Below are 22,309 nucleotides of genomic sequence, written 5' to 3' on the forward strand. Positions count from 1 at the left end.
AAAAGCTAACACTCCCTGGGACATACTATCCACTCACATTTCATACAGGTTTAATTTCCAAAAGCATCGAAGTCTTCTCTTTCCCTATAAGCTCTATCTGCTCTGCTACTCTGAAAGGAGACTGTGCAATGGAACTGACATCGTGAGTCAGCCAGGACACTGGTCCTAACAGAGTGGAGCGCACAGGACCATCAGGTACTGGTTAAGGTTCTGCCATAAAACCTACTTCCTTCTGAGTTCCAGGGATCAAGGGCACATGCCGGGCTTGCAGAATATGCCAACAGGTAGCAAAGGCTGTTCTTTAAAAACCCCTGTAGCGAAAAGCAGAAGAGCATGGCCTCTCTAAACGTTAGGACCGTGGTCGGCAAACTGCGACTCGCGAGCCACATGCGGCTCTTTGGCCCCTTGAGTGTGGCTCTTCCACAAAATACCACGGCCTGGGCGAGTCTATTTTGAAGAAGTAGCGTTAGAAGAAGTTTAAGTTTAAAAAATTTGGCTCTCCAAAGAAATTTCCATCGTTGTCCTGTTGATATTTGGCTCTGTTGACTGATGAGTTTGCCGACCACTGCGTTAGGAGAAAGAAACTTCAAAGACACTGACCTGGTCCTCTTCTTCGTCCTCGTCCTCTGCCAGGCGCTGCCTGCCCACTTCATACAGCCTGCACACCGTGTCCATGTTGAGAGCATCCATGCTGCTTTGGTTCTGAAACAGAGCACCCAGTTCACAGTGAGTCTTCAGAAGGCCTACCACATCCCACACCTCGGCTCTGATTAGCACCCGTGCACCCTGACCCTGCAGCTATCAAAGGCCCCAACTCCCCAAATTCTTGAAATTCTGAAAATGTGATACCTGGGACACAGAGAAGGAATGAAAAATAGGAAGAGAAGGCTGGGCTAGTGAGGGATATAAACACAAGAGAGACCACCATCCTTGGAACAAACCTGTCTTGCTCTGGTGAGAGGGGCAGACACCTCTAAAAAAGGGTGACATGTGAGTCCAAGACAGTAGGAGACAGGACTCTGCACGCAGTTTTATATTAGCATTTTCTTATTTCTCTTACACTGCAGGTCTCCCAAACGCCAGCAAATGAGGTTATCAATAACCTCCCATCAGGAATGCAGCCACTTTATAACATATCTCACATCGATCAAAATCCCTGTGGTGCAGTGACCCTAAACATCCCAACCAAAGAGCAGGCTTCTGAAGCGCCCTTTACCTCGATGACAGCCAGGTAGCAGTCCTTGGTGTCTGTGCACAGGTCAAAGATGTTCCGCTTCACGTCGATGGTTGCTGGAAAACAATGTGACAAGGCTCGGGACTGGACTATTGCTGTGACCTTAAAATCAGCTTTTCTTCTCAAGGAATTCAAGGCAATTGGTCACAAATATTTCCATAACTCCTCTGCTTTTCAATGAAAATTACATCATCAAAATATAACAAAACGATCAAGGTCTGCCCCTTCACACTTACCTATGGGTTTGTAGTCAGTTGCATTAAATGTTCGGAAGGATGATCCAAAAGGGCTTTTCATCCTCTCTTCCATTAAGTCATCTTCATCATCTGCCTGCAACATAGCTGGTGGGAAAGAAAGGGGCAAAGAGCAGGGGAGGGCAACACTATTAGAATCAAAGCATCCCCTATTCACAGGTGTCGTCCTTGCAAATCCCAACTAACAGCAAACAATATCCTTAACCTCTCGTCTAGCTCCCAACAAGTGGCAAAAGGGTGAAGGTGGACAACATCACAAGACAACAAATGCAAAGCTTTTCCTTTAAGTTCATAATGATACACATATGGAAGCCCTTTCTATACAAGATTTACTTATCTTCAAAGCCAGTGGCCTCTTACCCTAAATCAACATATTTTTCATCTTCTCTTTTGTCATCATTTGTGTATCATTTTATCTTTTATACAAGAACTTTCAAATGCTTTCCAATTCACATTTGAGAGCACTTTCCAAAAAGGAAGTTTCAAACTAAGTGAGGGGGGAGAGAAGGGAGAAAGAAAATAACGAAAGTAAAAAGTGTATTACCTCCATACATCACTGTCCCTGTGTGGTTGAACACCACTCGGCACTGATCCAGAGCAGGAACTGTATGTAAAAGATGGAAAGTGCGAAGGTCCCACTAGGAGGGGAGTGGTCAAGGAAAACTTTTATTTTTTATTTTTTTAAGAAAAACTATTTTATACAAAACTTCCTATCTAACAACCTGGTGGGAATTCTGAAATATTGCTTTCCCCCCTCCTACTGGTATTAATGTTTTAAAAGTCAATGAAATCAGGGTAAAATAAAAGCAGGTTATAGAATAATGTCCCTAAAAATCTCCTTCAGTATCCTCACATACATGAAAGCTACATGAGTTGCCTTCCTCTCAATAGAACTTCATTTTACTCTTACGCCTAGCAGTTGACTTCTATAGAGCAAAGGTAAATCCTTCTGAAGACAGATAAAAGTCACTTTAATACTTGGGAAAACGAAGAGCAGGAATCTGGTCAGTTTTCACAACACCAATGTGCTAGTGAGTCCTCGGTAATTACCAACGGTCGTGCGTGCCCTGGAGACGCACTAGCCCTTTAAACCAAAGCAGGGGCACCCGAGTGTTGCCTGTGTGGGACCTGTGTACTTTCAACAGGTATTGACAAAAAAGTAAATTCTTTATCACAAAGAGATAAGTGGAAAGTAAGACACGGGTACAGTATAAAGGATACAATCTCAGTATTAATGATGACCTCCAGCCCATTCGGATGGAAAACACCACTGATGTTCATGTTGAACTTGTCGAACTTGTGGATGGCCTGCGCAGAGCGGACATCCCAGAGGACGCCATCATTTAAGACCAGATCATCTGTAGGATTAAAGGTGGCACAGTTCCTCTTGTAGTTGTTGGCAAGATCTGGGTTAAACAGAGTCAACAGCTTGTTGCCAGTCTGAATATCATAAATCTTTAGAGAAGAAGGGATGGGAAGAGAAAAATCAGACCAATCCATTCGTTGACAAATTCAAAGAGAAGTTGTATAAAATATCTCTCCCAAGCTTTCTAAAACCCACCAAAATTACAAAAGCCCTGATATTACAAAATAACTGGGAAATAGGAAGACCATAACCATCACAGCCAAGTTTAAGTGCTTTGGTTCCCATTCAAGGTTTGAAGAGTCCTCACAGGGAGGACAATGAGAAGTGTGACGGCAACAGGGAAAAGAAAACTCTCTTCTAACCCACCCCCTTTCAAGAAACAAAGTGTTTCTAAGATTGAAACTGATTCTCCATATGGATTAACCAGCAATTATCCATAGACTATCTTAAGGGTAACTTTTGGGAAAAGGCATTAATGAAGTACGCTTTTCTCCTTAAAATCTCCCAATGTACATACTTTAGCCCTAAATACTGAAAGTTCCAAGTCTACAATGTGCAGCCCATGTAGAGACCAGATCTTTCCCATCAGCTTACAGACATGCTATAAGATTTTCAATCTTTTTTTTGAAAAAAAGATCCTCCTTTAATATAGAAACAAATAAGGAGACACCACAAGGAAACAAACAAATCCAGATCATGGGACAAGACAACTAGCCTGGTCTCTTCAAAAGTCAATGTCATGAAAACTGGAGAAATGATTCTTGGCTTTAAAACATTAGTGAGACATAACAACCAAATGCAATATGTGAATCTTGGCTGGATCCTGGTTCAAAAAAAAAAAACAAAAAAAAAACATTTGAAACCGAACATATCAGGAACAATCGGGAAAACTGAGTATGGAATGGATATTGGATGACATTTGGGAATTACTATGAATTTTCTTAACCTTGATAACAGAGTGTGACTATGTAAGAATGTCCTTACTGTTAGGATATACTAGTATATGCTGTAAGACAGGAATAAAACGTCATGATGTTTGCAACTTACTTTCAAATGATTCAGAAAAACAACACATTTACACAGAAATATGGCTAATTATCAAACTGATGAATCTAGGTGATAGGTATATGTACTATTCTTTCAACTCTTCCACATATTTTAACACAAAAGTTTGGGAGAAACACTTCACCACCCCATATCCCTCACCTCAAGCTACTACCCACTTCTCTGCTTTGTTGTCAGCAAAACATTTCAAAAGACCTGTCTATACTCAGTGCCATCCGCTTCTCTCCTCCTCTTCTCTCATGAACCCACTCGATCAGGTTCCTATCCCATGGAAACTTGCATGGAACTAGCTCCTGACATAGTTAACAATGACCTCGATGTTGTTAAATCAAAGGTCACCTCTCAATTCTCATCGTATGGAACTCGTCTGCAGTTTCTGACCCAGTCCATCCATCCTTTCTTAAAAGTCTTCCCTGATCTTCTAGGGCACACCTTTTTCCTGGGGTCTCCCGCTGCCTTCCTGGATATCTGCATGGCACCCACACCTCCTTCAAGACACCGCTTACGCACACCAGCTATCCAAGAGTAAACACAAGTACTCCGCACACTAACAAGCACTCTCTACCGTTTACCCTGCTTCCTGTTCTTCAGCAGCACCTACCTGATATACCACTTATTTGCTTCTTTATTTATTGTCTCCCCAGTGAGGCCCATAAAGGCAGGGACTTTATTTCATCTAAAACTTAGTATTTTAACCAGTTAACTACCATGCATCCACACGCCACGATATTTTGAATGTAATTTTAAAAATCAATTTGCAATGAATATTATAAATATATTACAATTCGAGTGTTCTTGAATATTTTCAGCTGAAAATTCTCACGAAAAGTTATTTCAAAGTTGGTCAGGACTGCCACTTAGGAAAAACCATTTTTTTTATGGACACGTGTGACATGTGGAGGTCTGCAGCTTGCGTCTACAGACGCTTATGGCGTACAATGGGTTAAAGTATCTGCTGTACTAATGACATCTTCTCAACTTGCCAGATTAAGTTCCTGTTCATCCCTAACTACTTCCTTACACCTCCAGACCCTAACCAGAAAGACTATCGCTGAGTGATTTCTAGTTGCCCAGGACCTAAGTCCTCACACTCAGTCCAGAACACTCAGTATACACAAAGGCCTAACAAGTGTGAAAGCAGAGGGCTCAGTACTTACGTGGGCAATGTCTCCTTTTGTGCCGATGACCCGGTCCTGAGAGTGCTTACTGAACTCCACATAGTGATCTTCTGTGAAGGAATGCCTGCGGACAAACGGAAGGACTCAGGACATAATCCCTCACTGACTGAAAATAAAGGTGATCCTCAGGCTCATGCCCAGCCACACTCACCTGGAGATTCTCACTCCCAGAGAGGAAAATATCAGACACTTAACATTAAAAAGAAAATTCCCTTCATCCAAGCAGATGCAAAATAATCAATGGGAATTACATGATTAAAGAAATTGCTAATAGCCTTAGCCAGTTTGGCTCAGTGGATAGAGCATTGGCCCGCAGACTGAAGGGTCCCGGGTTTGATTCAGGTCAAGGGCATGTACCTTAGATGCAGGTTCCCCATCCCTGGACAGGGTGCAGGAGGTAACCAATCGATGTGTCTCTCTCACATCAATGTTTCTCTGTCTCTCCCTCTCCCTTCCACTCTTTCTAAAAATCATGGAGAAATATCCTCGGGTGAGGATTAACAACAACAAAAATGACTAATAAGGCACATGTGCCTTTGAACTATGTCCCAGCAAAGAATGCAGCTGTCACATGTAAACGGGAGAAAATAAATGATCTGCCATTTTGGATCAGTGAAGGGTCTGTTGTGTGATGGGAATGTATATTCCTAGTCAGCATATCTAGGAATTAAGAAAGATAAAATCTTATCTTATTAAACGTAAGCCACAGATGAGGAAGAGAGAAACTAGCAATAACTCACAGCATTTCTCTTTTCCCAAAGGCTCTGACTCTAAGAATAGGATGAGGGGGTATAAACAGGTAAACTATAAACACAGAGACTAGGTTGTACAAGTAGATACATACTTCATATCAAACACTGATTTCATTCCCCAAAGTGCAGACAGAGGCTGGCTCCAAGTAGCAGATGTCAGCAGCAAGGACCCGTCCTGAAAGAAGGAGGAGGCCCAACTTGAGTTTCACTATCTGCCATTAGCATTTTAAAATGCAATTTTAAAAATATAGTTGAATTATAAAGAAAAACTCCCAGGAACCAAGAAGTGGTCAGAAAGTGTGAGGACATAAGTACATGCACCCTAAAAGTTACCTGCATTTAAGATAACACAAAGTCCTCCTGAGCTAATAATATAAAATACAATAGTTCTAAGGTAAGAGGGGGGAAACTTGGAAAGAGACCAAATGGTTCCTCGTTTATTAACATTTGGCCATATTCCTCATCCTTGAAATATCAGTGAACTAAAACCATTTGCTACACTTTCTAGCTAGGACTCTTAAAGGTTTTTCAAAGAGAAAACTCAATAAAGGGTAAGCCTCCTTTACTCTAAAATGAGGAAAGTTATCCTTGTCATCTTAATAGTCCTGACTTTTAGGAATAGCAAAGGTGTCAATTCCATCCACAAAATAGTTCTAATAAACTGTGACCCACTGGAATCATACAATGCTTATTTTCCTAAAATTCACAGTAATTTGAGATTTCTGACATAAAAAGAGAAGTTTTATATTCATAGTTGGTAATCTCAGTTTTCCAACTGAGGCAAATTAAAATACGTAGATATATACAAACACATATATCTATCGATCAATCGTAGACAGATTAGATATATGGATAATAGATACATCTCCAGGTCTTAGAACAGAGGTTGGCAAACTTTTACTTAAAAGGCCGGATAAATACTTTATGGGCCACATGGTTGCAGCTATTCCACTTTAGAGCACAGAAGCAGCCACAAACAATACATAAACACGTGAGCATGGCTATGTTCCAATAAAACTTTATGTACACATACAGCCAGCCAGCCAGCCAATGGGGCCAAACCTCACCAACCCATCTTGGAAGAATGACGGTGAACAACCTAGGATGGGACCCTTACCCTGGAAGGTTCAAGGTGTGTGATGGCCGAGTTGTGACAGTTATAGCTGGCCTCCTCCTGTCCACTAAACACATTGTAGAGCTTCAACTGCCCAGTGCAGGTGCCAAGCATCAGGAACCGCTCCCGGGCTGAGAATGCACAGCAGGTGAAGCCACTCTCATCCTCATTGGCTTCCCGGAACACTGAGATAGGACGGAACCTACACCAAGGAAAGAGAATCAGAGACAATGTGCAGGGACTCAGAAAAAGAAAACTCTGCTACAAGGAAGAAAGAAAAAAAAAAACAGAGCTTTTATGTTTCAAATATATCACAACACAACACATGACCTTTAGTTCATTTTCATTTCAAATGAGAGAAAAGGACCTCTATCCACAAGTTTAAACAATAAAGTTCCCATGTTTAAAGCCTGCAACCCCAAGACCTTTACCTAAGATTTGTAAAGAACCAAAAGAGACCACTTGGACCAGCACAGAAACAAGCTGGGGATCCTAGAGACAGCAGGTCCCACAGGCTCTAGAAAACATACTAGTTGTAATAAGAACACATAGTAGTCAATTAAGATGTTGAACCATCACACAAGGAACCCATGGTTAACAAAAGGGAGTACAGTCACATTGCTCATTTATTCACATAAAGTGACCATCCCTGGTATTTCAGGCCAATAAAGGGTTTTCTGGACTAATCACTGCTGAGAGGGCCTCCTCACCTGCTAAAGATAAGGTGCCTGTCGAAGCACCCGCCATCCACCCCGCCATACTTTGGAAACGACGCTCTGCGGTTCAGTCTGGAGGTAAAGTTGATGGGCGCCTGCCGCCTCTGTTTTGGCTCAGGACACTGGTGAGGAGTAAAGAGGGAGAAAGGTGGGCAGGTGGCAACGGGGTTCTTGCAGCGCGCATGCTGCTCTCGCAGGTACTCTGTGATGATACTGTCCAGCGTCGGTGGGGAAGGAAGATGCCTGTCCAACTGCTTTTTTATGGCTGGGCTTTGGCTGTAGGCGCCATGGTCCGACTTTTGCCGCAACACTCTGATTTTCCTGCCATTGCAGGGTGATGGTCTCTCTCTGATAAAACTGATCCTACCAATCACAGGGGAGTTGCCCGCGTAAGACGGGCCGGGCAGAGCTAGTGAGCCCTGGGGGGGCCGTGGCTGAGGATGGGCAGTGGGGGCAGGAGGAGCAGTGGCACCCACAGCCACATGGCTGCCCAGTCGAGTTGCAATGCCGTTGGCGATGCGAGGGGTTCGGGGGAGAGAGACAGGAGAAGCAGCAGCAGCGACTGGGGTAAAGGCAGAAGAGTGGGAGGCAGCAGTCATGGGCAGGTCAGCCTCTTTTGTCAGCACAGTGGCTGTCTCCCCAAGTCCTTTAGAAATGAGATGGTTTCGTATCAACAGAAGCAGCTCTTTCTCAGGGAAGGAGATCCTTGACTGGGCAACAACATCTGCCTTCTGCAGTCGTGCCAGGGACACATCGGTGCCAATGAGAAGGGGCTTCCCTGACACCCGCTCGATGAGCTCGGCAGCATACTTGCAGAACTTGACGTGGTCGCTGCGCTTGTCCTGCAGCACAGGTTCCTTCATCAGCTGCTGGATCTGGCAGCTGCTGAAAAGGGGCAGCTTGCTGATGATCTGCCGGACAGTGCTACTTCGAGACAGGCCCACCAGGGCCTTGCAGGCCAGGGCCCGGATCTGGTCTGCATCTGTGATGGGCATCTTGATGGACAGTAAGGACAAAAGCACCTTGATGCCATTGTTGGACTGGACCACATTCCACATCTTGGCCAGGGTGTGCTCGCTGCTTTTGGGAGTCTGAGGCAGCTTCCTCCGAGGAGTTCCAGAGATAAATTTGCCAATACTGGAAATTCGGTTATCCGGGCCACACACACAGTTGATGATAATTTGAAGTGCTGACTTCTGAATCTCAGCATCATGGATAAAGAACTCACCCTCAGCCACTCCCAAAATAATGCTGATACCTAATAGGAAGGGGGAGAGGGGAGACAATACATTTTATATTATCTCTCACAAAACTAATGGCCAACTTCAATGGTTGTTTCAGAGTCAAAATTTAAAGTTCTATTCATTTTGTTCCACTTAAAACTACCACACTTTTTTAAAAAAAATGTATAAGGAATTGTTTGTGTAAAATGCAATCAGTTGTACTATCATGTACCTTTATAATGCAATACCTCACGTACAATGGTTAAATAGGGGAATGATGGCAATACTATGTGAGGGTCACTAAGGTTAATATGCAATTTTCCCTAGGTAAGAAGATGAAAAATAGTGGGACTAAATTAAACCTTCAACAGGAAAGAAAAACCCTCAGCCTGGCCGCTCCAGGGGCAGCGGAACCTTTCTGCTGTGTGTGAGGAAAGTCAAAAACAAGTGGCTGTGCCCTGCGCTGCTCTCCGGGACGTGCACCCCAGGACCCGCAGCCGGTTACGCTACTTCCATGCTCACTTTAGCAGCAACCCTCATCAGCCCTGCTCTTAATAGAGTGTAGCATTTTCAAACCGTGTATATTCCTTTCGTTGTGTATGATAGCTTCTATCCATTCTGAGCTGCTTGCCAATTACTAATTTTATTAGGGATTAAATTACAAAGCAGCTTAAGTTTTTTACTATCTGCCCCAACCATTTTTCCTATACACCTCATTATCAGCACGTGACTCCGCAGAGTACAAAGTTTACACTATTACAGCAGAAATGCCTGTACCACTCAGAACACGAGTTCACTAACATGACTCCGTTATATGAAGCTGTACTGCATGACTCAGATGGGACAGACAAGGTACCCTCCCCTACTACCTTCTTTTCTTACTACTGAGGTCAGCTAAGTAACCACAAACAGAATAGCCAAGGGGAAAAAATCCAGACCAACCAGTAACAAAATGGCCAGGTACAACCTACCTACAGTGGAGACGGTGGAGCCAGCCTCATCTAGCACATCCACTGACTCTGCCAATTGGAGCTGGATTTTGGGCACAACAGTAAGAATAGCCAGGACATCCAAAGCAAAGCGCACAGTGTCATTCCTGGACAGGAAGAAGAATTAGTCAAAGGGAAATAGGGTACAGCCACAAGAAACAAGTTAAAAAAAGAGGGGGAGAGAATGGATCAGAATCACTACCTGTGGGGCTCTGTCCCTAACCATAACATCAAGATGATTGATAAGTCACTGTGACATTACTTGCAAAAAACCTGGGGATGGCATTTTCACCTATCAAACTGCTAAGATTGCAAACTAAGAATAATCCCCAATGCTGTAACAATGTAGACTACTGCTCTCCAACTTTTGTGGGGGAGAAATTAGGACACTCTTTTTAGAAAATAATCTGCAATATGAAACAAGATTCTTAAAATGTTCTTAACCTTTGGCCCAGGAATTTCACCGCTTGGAATCTGTCCTAAGGAAATAATCAGACATACAAACAATTCAGATGTCCATTATCACATCATACAAACGAATAGCAAAAGAATTAGAAAACCTACCTAGACAACAGGAATACATGTATTAGTTATGATACACTCAAATGATGAGCTATTCTGCAGGTACTGACAACTATTTTCACAGAACTCTTATTAAAGGACAAGGGGAAAGGCTCAAAATTCAACATTAATGAATAGAAAACGTTAAGATATAAAATCTGAAAATACGAAGTACTGGCAAGAAGGTAGAGAAATGAAACTCCATATACTGCCAATGGGACAAGACAACGATAGGTCATTTTCAACTGTACACATCATGTCCTTTTAGCAAGCATCTCAAACTCGCGGACAGTGGGCTGCATGCCTCATTTCACTGGCTGCGAGTTTGACATATTTGCTAAAGACTCCAAAGAGTTTTATGGTACCATTTATTTGAAAGCAAAAAATAAAAATAAAGACCCACAACAAACATTAAATATCCACCAATAGAACAAACTGTAGATAGTAATACAAGAGTTCAAATAAATATTAACATGTATAAAACTCAAAAACATGAGAAAAAAATCTGCAATATAAATATAATGTAAAAACATACAAAAGAGGACTAGATTAGTGTTCGTGTGCACACAAATGTGTAGTATGGACACATGGATGGAGAGAACGCCCTCCACATTCAGAAGACTGGCCATTCTGGGGAGGCAGGAAATGCAAAAGAACTCCGAGAGAAGCACATACAGCAACATGCCAACCCTGGGTATGGAGCAGTCATAGCATTCTCTGTACCTTTCTATATTTTAAAATATTTCATAAAAAAGATGAATATGATTAAATACTCTAACTCAATTATGTACATTTTACATTATAGAAAGACTGAAGAAATTAACAATGGCTAAAAATAATTTCTTCTCTCTTTATGTAAGACTTTATATATTCTAAGCAGAAACAAATATTTAATTTTATTTAAAAAAAAAAACTTTTAAAGGACATATTCCAAACACATTTATATATTCTTAATAATCCATGTAAGGTTTTACCACTCCAAAATGTATTTATAACCTTCCTCATTATCTTTTGAGCTTTCATCACCTTTTAAACAAAATTCTCAAAGTAAATACAATAACCTACTTTAATACCCCAAAACAGCTGTTTCCAAAGTGTGGTTGGGGAACTTTTGGGGGTCTCTGAGACCCTCAGAAGGTTCTGTGATATGAATGCTGTTTCCATAGTAATAGTGAGATGCTGCTTCTGTCCCACCCTTAGTGTCTCACTAGTGTACAACGGAGCTATCCAGGGGCTATGTCATGTGTGATGGCACAAAAGATTGAATATAAAAGCAAATATAAGAGATTAGGCCAGACATTTTAAAAACTTGCTGAAGTCATTTGGTTTTATTTTGGAAATTTTTCATAAAAAATACTAACATGCAATGGATTCATATTATTTTTAAATAAATTCATAAATATAGTCACATTTTCTGTTTTAATTTATAATATGATAAATATTGCCAGATATAACACAAAACAAAAGCTCTTTGGAGTTCTCAATAATTTTTAATATGGGAAAGTGGTCCTAAGTATGAAAGAGTATGAAACTGGATGCTCCAAAAGTATCCCCTGGATTTAATGTCCTGAGATTTAGCAAACAAACTACACACACCATAAATAGCCTCTCTTGTCTTTATGGCAATGGATGGATGGGGAAAGTCAAGAGCTGTAGCCAGTTTGGCTCAGTGGATAGAGCGTTGGCCTGGGAACTGAAGGGTCCCAGGTTCGATTCCGGTCAAGGGCACATGCCTGGGTTGTGGGCTCGATCCCCAGTGGGGGAGGTGGGGAGGGATGGTGCAGGAGGCAGCCAATCAATGATTCTCCCTTTCCCTTCCTCTCTGAAATCAATAAAAATATTTTTTTAAAAAGAACCACTATATATAAAAACTTTATTTTATTTCCTCTTCAGACTCCATCTTTACCAAAATATCGTTTTAATTCCTTTTCCATCCTCCTCCTACAGAACCCACCCACCCTCCTGATTCGATCAGCTATCCTCTCGGAGCCTCATCCTGCTCTGCTGACTGCTTTTAACTGAACTGTGAAAAATCACATCAAAAGCAAAAAATACACTTTCACGTGAGGATAAAATAAACATTATATATGACTGTCAAGCAGCAGAGACATCTGAAGTCTAATACCAAAGAACACTGGACCCCAGTCTCAAGACAGGATTTCCACCCTACCTCTGTGCTGTCGCCATGTAAATTATGTAACTTCTCAGAGTACAGAAGTTGACCCCTGCCTGTGTGCAGTATTTATAAGCACCAGGACCATAAATATAAATGAATCGTCTGTAAATTAAAAAAGGTATCATCATGCTTAATCTAGTTTCTCAGGTTTGAAGCCAAAATTTCAATTCTGTTCACCAAGTACTTGTTAAGCATACACTATGTGAAACCAACATCAACCTCAGCAGAAAGCAGAATCTAATTTCCTTGGAAACCTCCCTCTGGTCCCACCTGGCATAATAGGTCTTCCAATTGCAGGCAATAGAGATAAGCTGCAACAAGAGCTGAACACAAGAAAGTTTGAGGAAGACTTCAGCGGGTTCCCAGTAGAGCTGCGCTGGGCCATATTCTATCAAAAACTCCATCATTTCCACAATCTGTTCATGAGTATACGAACATGCCTATGAGGAGAGAGACATATTATTAAAGAACTCTATCATCTGCCTGCTACCTGCTCCAGCGCAGCTCAATGACCAACAGGTTTTAACAAAAAAGCTAAGTAATAATAGCTTTCAACTTCCACAATCCTTCCGTCTATAGCCCACATGTGAAAAAATGAATGTTTAATCTTTCATTTATAACAAGACTCACAATACATTTTGTCCAAAAAGGTAACAGAATGTTCAATTTGCTAGTGCATGCATCTATTTCCCAGCTTAAGAAGAAGAAAAAAGCAGCATGTAAAATAATGGGTTTCTTTTCAACTTGTGATTTTTAAAACATGCAAATACTAATCTTCATCCCAAAACGTAGCAAGTCCAAAAATGATTGAGAAATGAAGTTATAGATGCACCTTTCAGAAATTTTACATAGGAAGTAGGACATGTAGTACTTTCATAAAAGACAGCCCTTTTACACACACTTCAGTTCATGAGTATCCCAGAGAAGTAGCAACTCACAACTGGGAATAAAATGCATCCTTGAAATCCACCTGCTGCATCCATTTTCAGGTAACCTGCCTCCACAAAGGACAAGTATAATACAACAATACACATTCTGCAGACTCCGCTGATGTGACTGTGAGTTTCAGGCCCACAAGAGGTACAGAGCATTAACAGTTCCTTCCAAGTAAGGTCCTCTCACCTTGTACGGGGGCTGAGGATGCACCAGAATGCCACCCTCAGTCCTCTGAAGTGACTGCTTCACTTGTTCCAATTTAATGGCCAGGTGAGCCTCAAAGTACTTGCGCAAGGCCATGCAAGTATGTTTCCCAGTTTGGCGGCTAGCAAATATTTCATCATCACTCAGAAGTGCACCCTGATCTTCCAAATTTAGAATCTCCAAAGTACTGATCTATTAAGAAAGAAGCAAAAAAATTAGACAAAGGCGGGGGCGGGTGGGGTGAGGGTGGGAGAAGGGAGGTAAATGGGAGGAGACAACAAATAGGAAGAAAAAAGGGAAAGATTTCAGTAAACTTTTATGTTCAACAAGACTGCCAATTAACACTGCACATCTTTCCATACATGCTAAGAGTAGCCACATGAAAGCAAAACAGTAAACCCATATTGAAAGATTACATAGCCTTCAATCCTATTTAAAAACATACAGGCACAAAACCTTTTGCTTTTAGAAAGATTATTGACTGCAAGTCCCCCTATAAGATTACTAAATTCAAGGCAGGTCCATAATGGCACAGAGTCCTCTAAACACTTAAGAGGAAGAGAAACGTGTGCCTGCGGGAGAAAAAGAGATAGCAGACTTCCTCCAGTGAGCCTCCTCTCAATGCTGCTGAAGGGCAGCCAAGACCAGCAGGACCCCTACTTCCTGCAAAGAGAGCCACTGTAGAACCTCACCAAGTTCACCAGGCGACGAAGACCATCATAGCGGTCAAAGAGCTCCAACACGGCCCGGAAGGAGAAACAGATCGAGAAAAACATGGTAGCATGGCAGCATCCTGAGGCATGAGAACATTCCATTAACCACAGGGTATAGTTCACCACATCAGACAGGACATTGTGGGGATGCATGCAAACCTGAAAAATATAAAAATAAAACAATTTTTAAATTTGGGGGGTAAAAGAACCTTTGCAAAAAGATGACAAATTCACCAGTGTCAATAGATACTTGTGCACAATACAATGATCATTCCTGGTCAAGTCACTCTGAGTTTAAAGCTTAAGTTACAAATGAAATTTTATAACAATCTAGTCCAAACCTGAAAACAACCTGCATTTAAGATAAATATTTAAATTTGACCTACACTCACTACCAAATTTTGCAAATATGTACATCCTTTAATGTTCACAATGCTGTTACACAGGCATTAGCATTCCCACTTAACAGATGAGGAGGAGGCTCAGAGAGGTAAGGGACTTTCCCAGGGTGGTAAAAGCGGCTGAGCCTTCTGATACTAAAGTCCACAAGTGCAGCACCCATTCGCTCACTGATTCCACACACATTCTGTGGGCAGACAAGGCTCTCTAAAGCATTGCCCAGGTGTGCTTGGCACTTTCTATCTTAGCCATAATTGCTTTGTATATATGCACACATAATTAGGTTACTATTCTTAAAAGACTACATACCCTTGCATAATGTTGATCTCAAGAGGAAAAAACCTTAAAATCAAAACATTACCTTATTAATACACATGCAAAGAGGAACAAAGACACAGGCCCAAAAGAATTTACCAACTTCACTCTACCAAAAGAGCCACATCACATAAAATATTAGGAAAATGTTCCAGGTATAGAAATAACCAGATTCTCCCAGGGGTGTCTGGGAACCCATTACTTTTAAATGTACGATCTACTTAAACCTTTTAATATATATATATATATATATATATATATATATATATATATATATATTTATTTTACTGATTTCAGAGAGGAAGGGAGAGGAAGAGATAGATAGAAACATCAATGATTAGAATCATCAATCGGCTGTCTCCTGCACGCCCCCTACTGGGGACTGAGCCTGCAACGGGGGCATGTGCCCTGACTGGAAATCAAACCTGCTGGTTTATAGGTTGGCGCTCAACCAGTGAATGACACTGATCAGGCAGCTTATACCTTTTTAAAATCAGTAAATAAAAAAGTCTAAACTAGCCCTAACTAGTTTGGCTCAGTGGATAGAACGTCGGCCTGCGGACTCAAGGGTCCCAGGTTCGATTCTGGTCAAGGGCATGTACCTTGGTTGCGGGCACATACCCAGTAGGGGGTGTGCAGGAGGCAGCTAATCGATGTTTCTCTCTCATCCATGTTTCTAACTCTCTATCCCTCTCCCTTCCTCTCTGTAAAAAAATCAATAAAATATATATTTTTTAAAATCTAAACTGAAAAAACATAACTAGACTGGCTGTGGAGCCCTGAAAACAACTAAAATGATTTTACTATCTTCACCACAAACTATTTGTTAACACACACAAAGCACCACCTGTTGTTTTTATAATAAATTGACTAAAAAATGCAAAATATAACACCACTGAGGGACATCTTAAAAGAGCTTCTAAGACTAATCTTAATGCAACAGAAATGGCAAAAACTAAATAAAACCCCAATCCATCTTGCTTCTCCCCCCCGCCCCCATAGATTCAGGGGGGAAAAGGACTTTTCTTAAACAATTTTATATTTTTAGAAATCTTTGTAAAGACATTCAGGCTTCTTGCTTCTTTCACTAAAATTTACTCCAGCCCTGGCAGGTGTGGCTTAGTTGGTTGGGCGTTGTCCTGTGCATCAAAATGTCACTGGTTTTAATTCCCGGTCAGGGCACATACAAGAAGCAACCAATGAAAGCATAAATAAGTGGAACAATAAATCACCTCTCTCTCCCTCCCCCCCCTCCAATAAATAATTTTTTTTTAAATTTACTCCAGGGGGGGTGGAGGTGGCTTGAGAGAGGTCAATGGGGGGAAAAGGAGACCTATATAAATCTATATGTTAATACTTTAAACAATAATTTTTAAAAAAAATTTACTCCAACTATTCTTTTTTTTTTCTTATCCAAAAGTTTTTCTATAAATATGCTAGACTGTCCCCCCACCCAGCCCATTCCCATATACCTGAATGGACTGGACTTACTCTTTCCATGGCATCCTGGTTGTAGGACAGGTAATACAAGCACATGGATACACCAGTTGCAGCCATAGAGGGACGAGGAATTTCCAGTAATTTCTGTACTCCACCATGTGCAACAAATTCTGTGGCAAACTTGTTATGGAGCAGGAGAGATGCTAGGTGCTAAACAAAGGCGACACATGTTACCATAGAACTATCTAAAACAGCAATTTTCAACCCGTGTGCCACAAGAATTTTTAAGATATGCAATACCTGACTATTTAGCCAGGGGCACTGACCTCTTTTCCCTTAAATTACTGAATAAAGAAATGACAACAGCCAATACAACAACAGCCATCTGATGTGAATGAATCAAAATTATACCTATTTTTTTTGTAAGATCAGCAAAAAATACATTTTTTTGGTGTGCCACATAATTTCAGTAATTAGTTTATGTGTGCTATGAGATGAAAAAGATGGAAAATCTCTGATCTAGAAAAATCACATGATCAAATCACAAAATATTAAGCTGCTAAATACAGAGAATCCTCAACAGAAGTAAAACAAATAGTGCTTAAGAAAAACAAATTAAAAAAACAATCTAAGATTCCATTTTTGTCTTGTCATTTCATTTACATTGATCCTAAATATATTATCCAAAGAACTATCTTCAGCAAATTATCAAAACTAGAACTAATCAAAATGCACTCTAAATATACTTGTAAAGTTTATCTTAACTTTTGTTAACTCCCTATTCAATTCCCACGAGCCTTTCTGGGTACACCCTATCTTCTCGGCAATTTTAAGGGCAGGGAGTGCAATGCAAGCAGCAGGCTGCTTAATGGCTCCAAGTCCAGGCCAATGAGGAGGGGCTTTGGAAGAGCTAGAGCACCCCCTCCACTTTCTCATGCCAAGGTGTCTTCTGGGTGGTGACACAGGCACAGAAACAGACAAAACAACACAGATTTACAATTACGTGTATTGTTACCTGTGCAGATCTCCCCAAATTCAGCAGCAAAAACAACAGATATGTGCCCTCTTCAGAAGTTCTCCCAACACCCAGACTCATACTTACAGTATTCAAATCCCTTCCACTCTACTCTATTTTTTGTGTTACACAAACCTCTACCACACTCCCACCCCAAAAAGCAGCCATACCAGGTACTGTTCCCTTCTAACACATAGGCCACTGCGTGTGGTTTTTCTCAGGTCACTACCACAAAGAGGCACCTGGTAAGTCTCATCTCTTCTATCTAAACAAGAATTTTTTGTTTGTTCCTATTTTGATATTTCTGGCAATAGAAAGCCCCGAGCAATAAAAACCCAAAGATGCTATATACCAAAACACATAGGCACATCCATGTCGATAAAATGTTCAGTTACCAAACATCGGTAAGAACTTTACCTTGAGTGCCTCAAACGTAAGTAGAACGTCATTAGTCTGCTTCAGGTCAATATAGAACATCATCAACTCCCGGGATCCAAGCTGCATGAATATGGGGAGTAACTGAAATGAAGACCAAGAACAAGTCTTAACATTTGGCTTTATTTCCACCTATTTCCTCTTCCATTTTGAGGTTAGAAGAAATAAGGCACTTCTTCCCTACCTCCTTTATGAAGATAAACATACCAACACACTTTGATCGAACAGGCCTTATCAGAAGTGACCTGTATAAGAGTTTGCCAGTTTGGGGCAAAGACTTTTTTGTATTAAGAGTAAAAACACATCATTGTAGAAATGCTACCGTAAAATATCACAGAAATAAGCACAGTAATTCCAAAGTGGGAACATAGTATTTCCAATAAGCTTACCTCCTGGTATTCTCCCAGAGGAGTTAAATACTGGAGAATAAGCCGCTGTTCAATAGCAGGAGTCATAGGATAAAGGGTATAATTGGTGCCAATCACCCAGGGGGACATTTCTGACCAACTGCTATTAGACAGCTCAACAAACATTCGATCTGGTTCTGATGATGAGAAACCCAACTTCTGCTTGGCTTTCCTAAAGCTCTCTCTGTCACCCTGTTTCGCTGACTTGTTTTTCCTCAATCCTCCTTCCTCAGGTTTTGTTGCTGAGTTCATTCTGCTACTGGTCTTGTGGCCTGAATCAAGATGAAAGGAGATCTCCATGTCTCCAGAGGCTTCCTCTTGTTCACCATCCACTACATCTACAGCCATGTCTCCATAGTCCATATCCACCGCTTCTTCATCCAGAGGCAACAGGGGTTCAGAGGAGAGCTTTCGGGGACTGGGACGCTTGCTTTCTTGCCGCAAAGCCATTTCCTGAAGCTGTAGCTCCCGAAGTCTTCGAAGCACAATTGCTACCTATCAACAGATATTGGAATAAACAGGATTGTCTCTTCTGCATCTTAATTTAAATGATTCTTAACAAATATTTATTCCCACTTACAGAGAACTATATACTGAGGCACTTACCCCAATGCCTGGTAACAGTAAAGATTTAATAAATATGTTGACTTGATCCCTACAGCTTGATAAAATAAGCAACAGCTAACAGTCTAATTCCGCATAAAATTTCCCAGAGAACCCAAACCAGAAGACCTGCACATAAACCACATCATTCACAACTGACCTCTCAGGATCAAGATGAATTGGATGGACCAACACAACTAAAGAGGCAGACACTAAGATAACACAGTATTTACAATCTTTTAAGGGTCTTTGAAAATTATATGTGGTTTCTCAAACTTGTATCTGTTTTAAGTTATATTCTGGAAGAAATTGCCATCTACATTATACATAGTTACATAATCTGTTTTTTAAGTTCATCATTTATTTTTTACTTTTACTTTTAAGTATTTTTTGGAGCCACTCCTAAAATGTGGTATTGTGCTTAGTTTTAAAAAGAGAGAGGGCCCTAGCCGGTTTGGCTCAGTGGATAGAGCATTGGCCTGCGGACTGAAGGGTCCTGGGTTCGATTCCTGTCAAGGGCACATGCTCAGGCTGTGGGCTCAATTAGGAGGCAGCTGATAAATGATTCTCTCTCATCATTGATGTCTCTATATCTCTCTCCCTCTCCCTTCCTCTCTAAAGTCAATAAAAAATACCTTAAACAAAAAAGAGGGAGCCCTAGCCGGCTTGGCTCAGTGGATAGAGCATCTGCCTGCAGACTGAAGGGTCACAGGTTTGATTCTGGTCATGGGTATATGCCTGGTTGTGGGCTCAATCCCCAGTAGGGCGTGTGCAGGAGGCAGCTGATCAATGATTCTCTCTCATCATTGATGTCTCTATCTCTCTCTCCTCTCCCTTCCTCTCTAAAGTCAATAAAAAAGTATCTTAAAAAAAAAAAAAGAGGGAGCCCTAGCCAGCTTGGTTCAGTGGATAGAGCATCTGCCTGCAGACTGAAGGGTCACAGGTTTGATTCTGGTCAAGGGTATATGCCTGGTTGTGGGCTCAATCCCCAGTAGGGCATGTGCAGGAGGCAGCTGATCAATGATTCTCTCTCATCATTGATGTTTCTATCTCTCTCTCCCTCTCCCTCTCTGAAATCAATAAAAATGTGTTTAAAAAATAAAAAAGAGGGATTATGTCCACAGTTTAGTTTGAATTGCATTTAAGAAAAATAATGGATGAATATGTAATAAAATAAGTATAGTAAAATATTCACAATTTAAGTGGTATATATACATCTGTTCACTGTAAAATTCTTTCAATCTTTCAATTTCATCCTATGTTTTAAAATTTTCATAACCCACTGTTAGGGAGGAAAGGAAATGGTACTATTTTTTATTTGGTATATAAACTATCATGATCCTTGACAAGATAAAAAACAGCATTTCCAAGTTAAAAAAAAAACAAAGTAAAATCAAAACTCTTATAAAAAGTAATCTGAAAATATTGAAATTACAGGTACACTCCAGTATAAAATAATAAATAAGATCTACCTATTCAAGTTTAAGTAGCAAGAAAAAACTTGATTATTCTCCCATCTTATACAAAAATTCATTTTAATATAGTCCTTACCAGCTGTGAATTTTCATCCCTATAGTTGGCAGCAATGTCCTGATTTTCCATAGCACCTCCTAATAGTCCAGTAGAATACGTCCTCAATGGCTGATCAGCCTCTCGGGCCCATTTGAAAAGATTTTCGACAATTCCTTCCTATAGTAAAGGAAATGAAAAAGTACAATTCAGAAAAAACTACTTTCTTTTCTTTTTTTTAATATATTTTTATTGATTTCAAAAAAATAAAAATAAAAATAAAAATAAAAATCAACAGCCACATAATACAGACCTACTTCAGACCTACTTCAGATGTTAAGACCAGAAAGGTTCCATGACCAAGTGGGGAGCAGTAAAATTTTTACATCCCTCTTGAAGTTCACAATGCACATTTAACATTATTAATGCTGAGAAGTCCTGCCCAGCAGGCGTAGCTCAGTGGTTGAGCTTCGACCTATGAACCAGGAAATCACGGTTCGATTCCCAGTCAGGGCACATGCCCAGGTTATGGGCTCAATCCCCAGTAAGGGACGTGCAGAACACAGCCGATCAATGGTTATCTCTCACTATTGATGTTTTTATCGCTCTCTCCCTCTCCCTTCCTCTCTTTGAAATTAGTAAAAATATATTTTTAAAAAGAAATAAAGATTGGAGTGAAGATAAATAAAATAGTGAATAGAGAAATGTAGAAAATGAATGAAACCAAGAGTTGTTTCTTTGAAAAGACCCATAAAATTGACAAATCTTTAGCTAGACTAACCAAGAAAAATAGAGAAGACTCAAATTATTGGAATCAAAAATAAAAGATGAGCCCTGGCTGGTTTGGCTCAGTGGACAGAGCATCAGCCTGTGGACTGAAGGGTCCTGGGTTCAATTCCGGTCAAGGGTACATGCCTGGGTTGTGGGGTTGATCCCCAGTAGGGGGTGAGCAGGAGGCAGCTGATCAATGATTCTCTCTCATCATTGATGTTTCTATCTCTCTCTCTTTCCCTCTTCCTTCCTCTCTGAAATCAATAAAAATATATTTTTAAAGAAATAAAAAAAGATGAGACATTACTATCAATTTTATAGAAATAAAAGGAATCCTATATAATAAAGCGGTAATATGCAAATTGACCATCACTCCAAAACACAAGATGGCCACCCCCATGTGGTCAAAGATGGGTGCCCCCATGTGAACACAAGATGGCCACCACAAGATGGCCAGCAGGGGAGGGCAGTTGTGGGCGATCAGGACAGCAGGGGAGGGCAGTTGGGAGGGACCAGGCCTGCAAGGGAGGGCAGTTAGGGGAAACCAGGCTGGCAAGGGAGGGAAGTTAGGGGTGACCAGGCTGGCAGGGGAGTGGTTAGGGGGTGATCAGGCTGGCAGGCAGAAGTGGTTAGGGACAATTAGGCAGGCAGGAAGGCGAGCAGTTGGGAACCAGCAGTCCTGGATTGTGAGAGGGATATCCGACTGCCTAAACAGGTAGTCGGACATCCCTTGAGGGGTCCCAGATTTAAGAGGGTACAGGCTGGGCTGAGGGACACCACCCCCCCCATGCACGAATTTCGTGCACCGGGCCTCTAGTAAGAGAATACTATGAACTCATAAGGATACAGATTTTTTTCTTTTTTTTTGGTCTCCTGCAGTGGTAGCTAATTGAAGATTTTAATATACAATACTGCAAATTATAGCAATAATTAC

The 22,309-nt window shown here is 41.0% G+C and overlaps 1 protein-coding gene across 2 annotated transcripts in view; it reads right to left on the reverse strand.

The window, feature by feature from the left end:
• DCAF1 (DDB1 and CUL4 associated factor 1) overlaps positions 1 to 22,309 on the reverse strand; it is a 50,840-nt gene that overhangs the window by 7,850 nt on the left and 20,681 nt on the right. For both annotated transcript variants that reach the window (XM_079795130.1, XM_079795129.1), the window contains exons 6-22: positions 20,647 to 20,784; positions 18,475 to 18,987; positions 18,068 to 18,169; positions 16,687 to 16,845; positions 14,461 to 14,640; positions 13,751 to 13,960; positions 12,899 to 13,068; positions 9,874 to 9,998; positions 7,674 to 8,937; positions 6,967 to 7,165; positions 5,942 to 6,024; positions 5,077 to 5,161; positions 2,710 to 2,943; positions 2,033 to 2,126; positions 1,471 to 1,575; positions 1,217 to 1,290; positions 601 to 702 (exon numbers count right to left, since the gene is read on the reverse strand). In XM_079795130.1, coding sequence (XP_079651256.1) covers positions 601 to 702; positions 1,217 to 1,290; positions 1,471 to 1,575; positions 2,033 to 2,126; positions 2,710 to 2,943; positions 5,077 to 5,161; positions 5,942 to 6,024; positions 6,967 to 7,165; positions 7,674 to 8,937; positions 9,874 to 9,998; positions 12,899 to 13,068; positions 13,751 to 13,960; positions 14,461 to 14,640; positions 16,687 to 16,845; positions 18,068 to 18,169; positions 18,475 to 18,987; positions 20,647 to 20,784 — 3,837 coding nt within the window. The remainder of the gene's footprint in view (positions 1 to 600; positions 703 to 1,216; positions 1,291 to 1,470; positions 1,576 to 2,032; positions 2,127 to 2,709; positions 2,944 to 5,076; positions 5,162 to 5,941; positions 6,025 to 6,966; positions 7,166 to 7,673; positions 8,938 to 9,873; positions 9,999 to 12,898; positions 13,069 to 13,750; positions 13,961 to 14,460; positions 14,641 to 16,686; positions 16,846 to 18,067; positions 18,170 to 18,474; positions 18,988 to 20,646; positions 20,785 to 22,309) is intronic.

The sequence above is a fragment of the Cnephaeus nilssonii genome (assembly GCF_951640355.1).
Source record: "Cnephaeus nilssonii genome assembly, chromosome: 17".
NCBI classification, from domain to species: Eukaryota; Metazoa; Chordata; class Mammalia; order Chiroptera; family Vespertilionidae; genus Cnephaeus; species Cnephaeus nilssonii.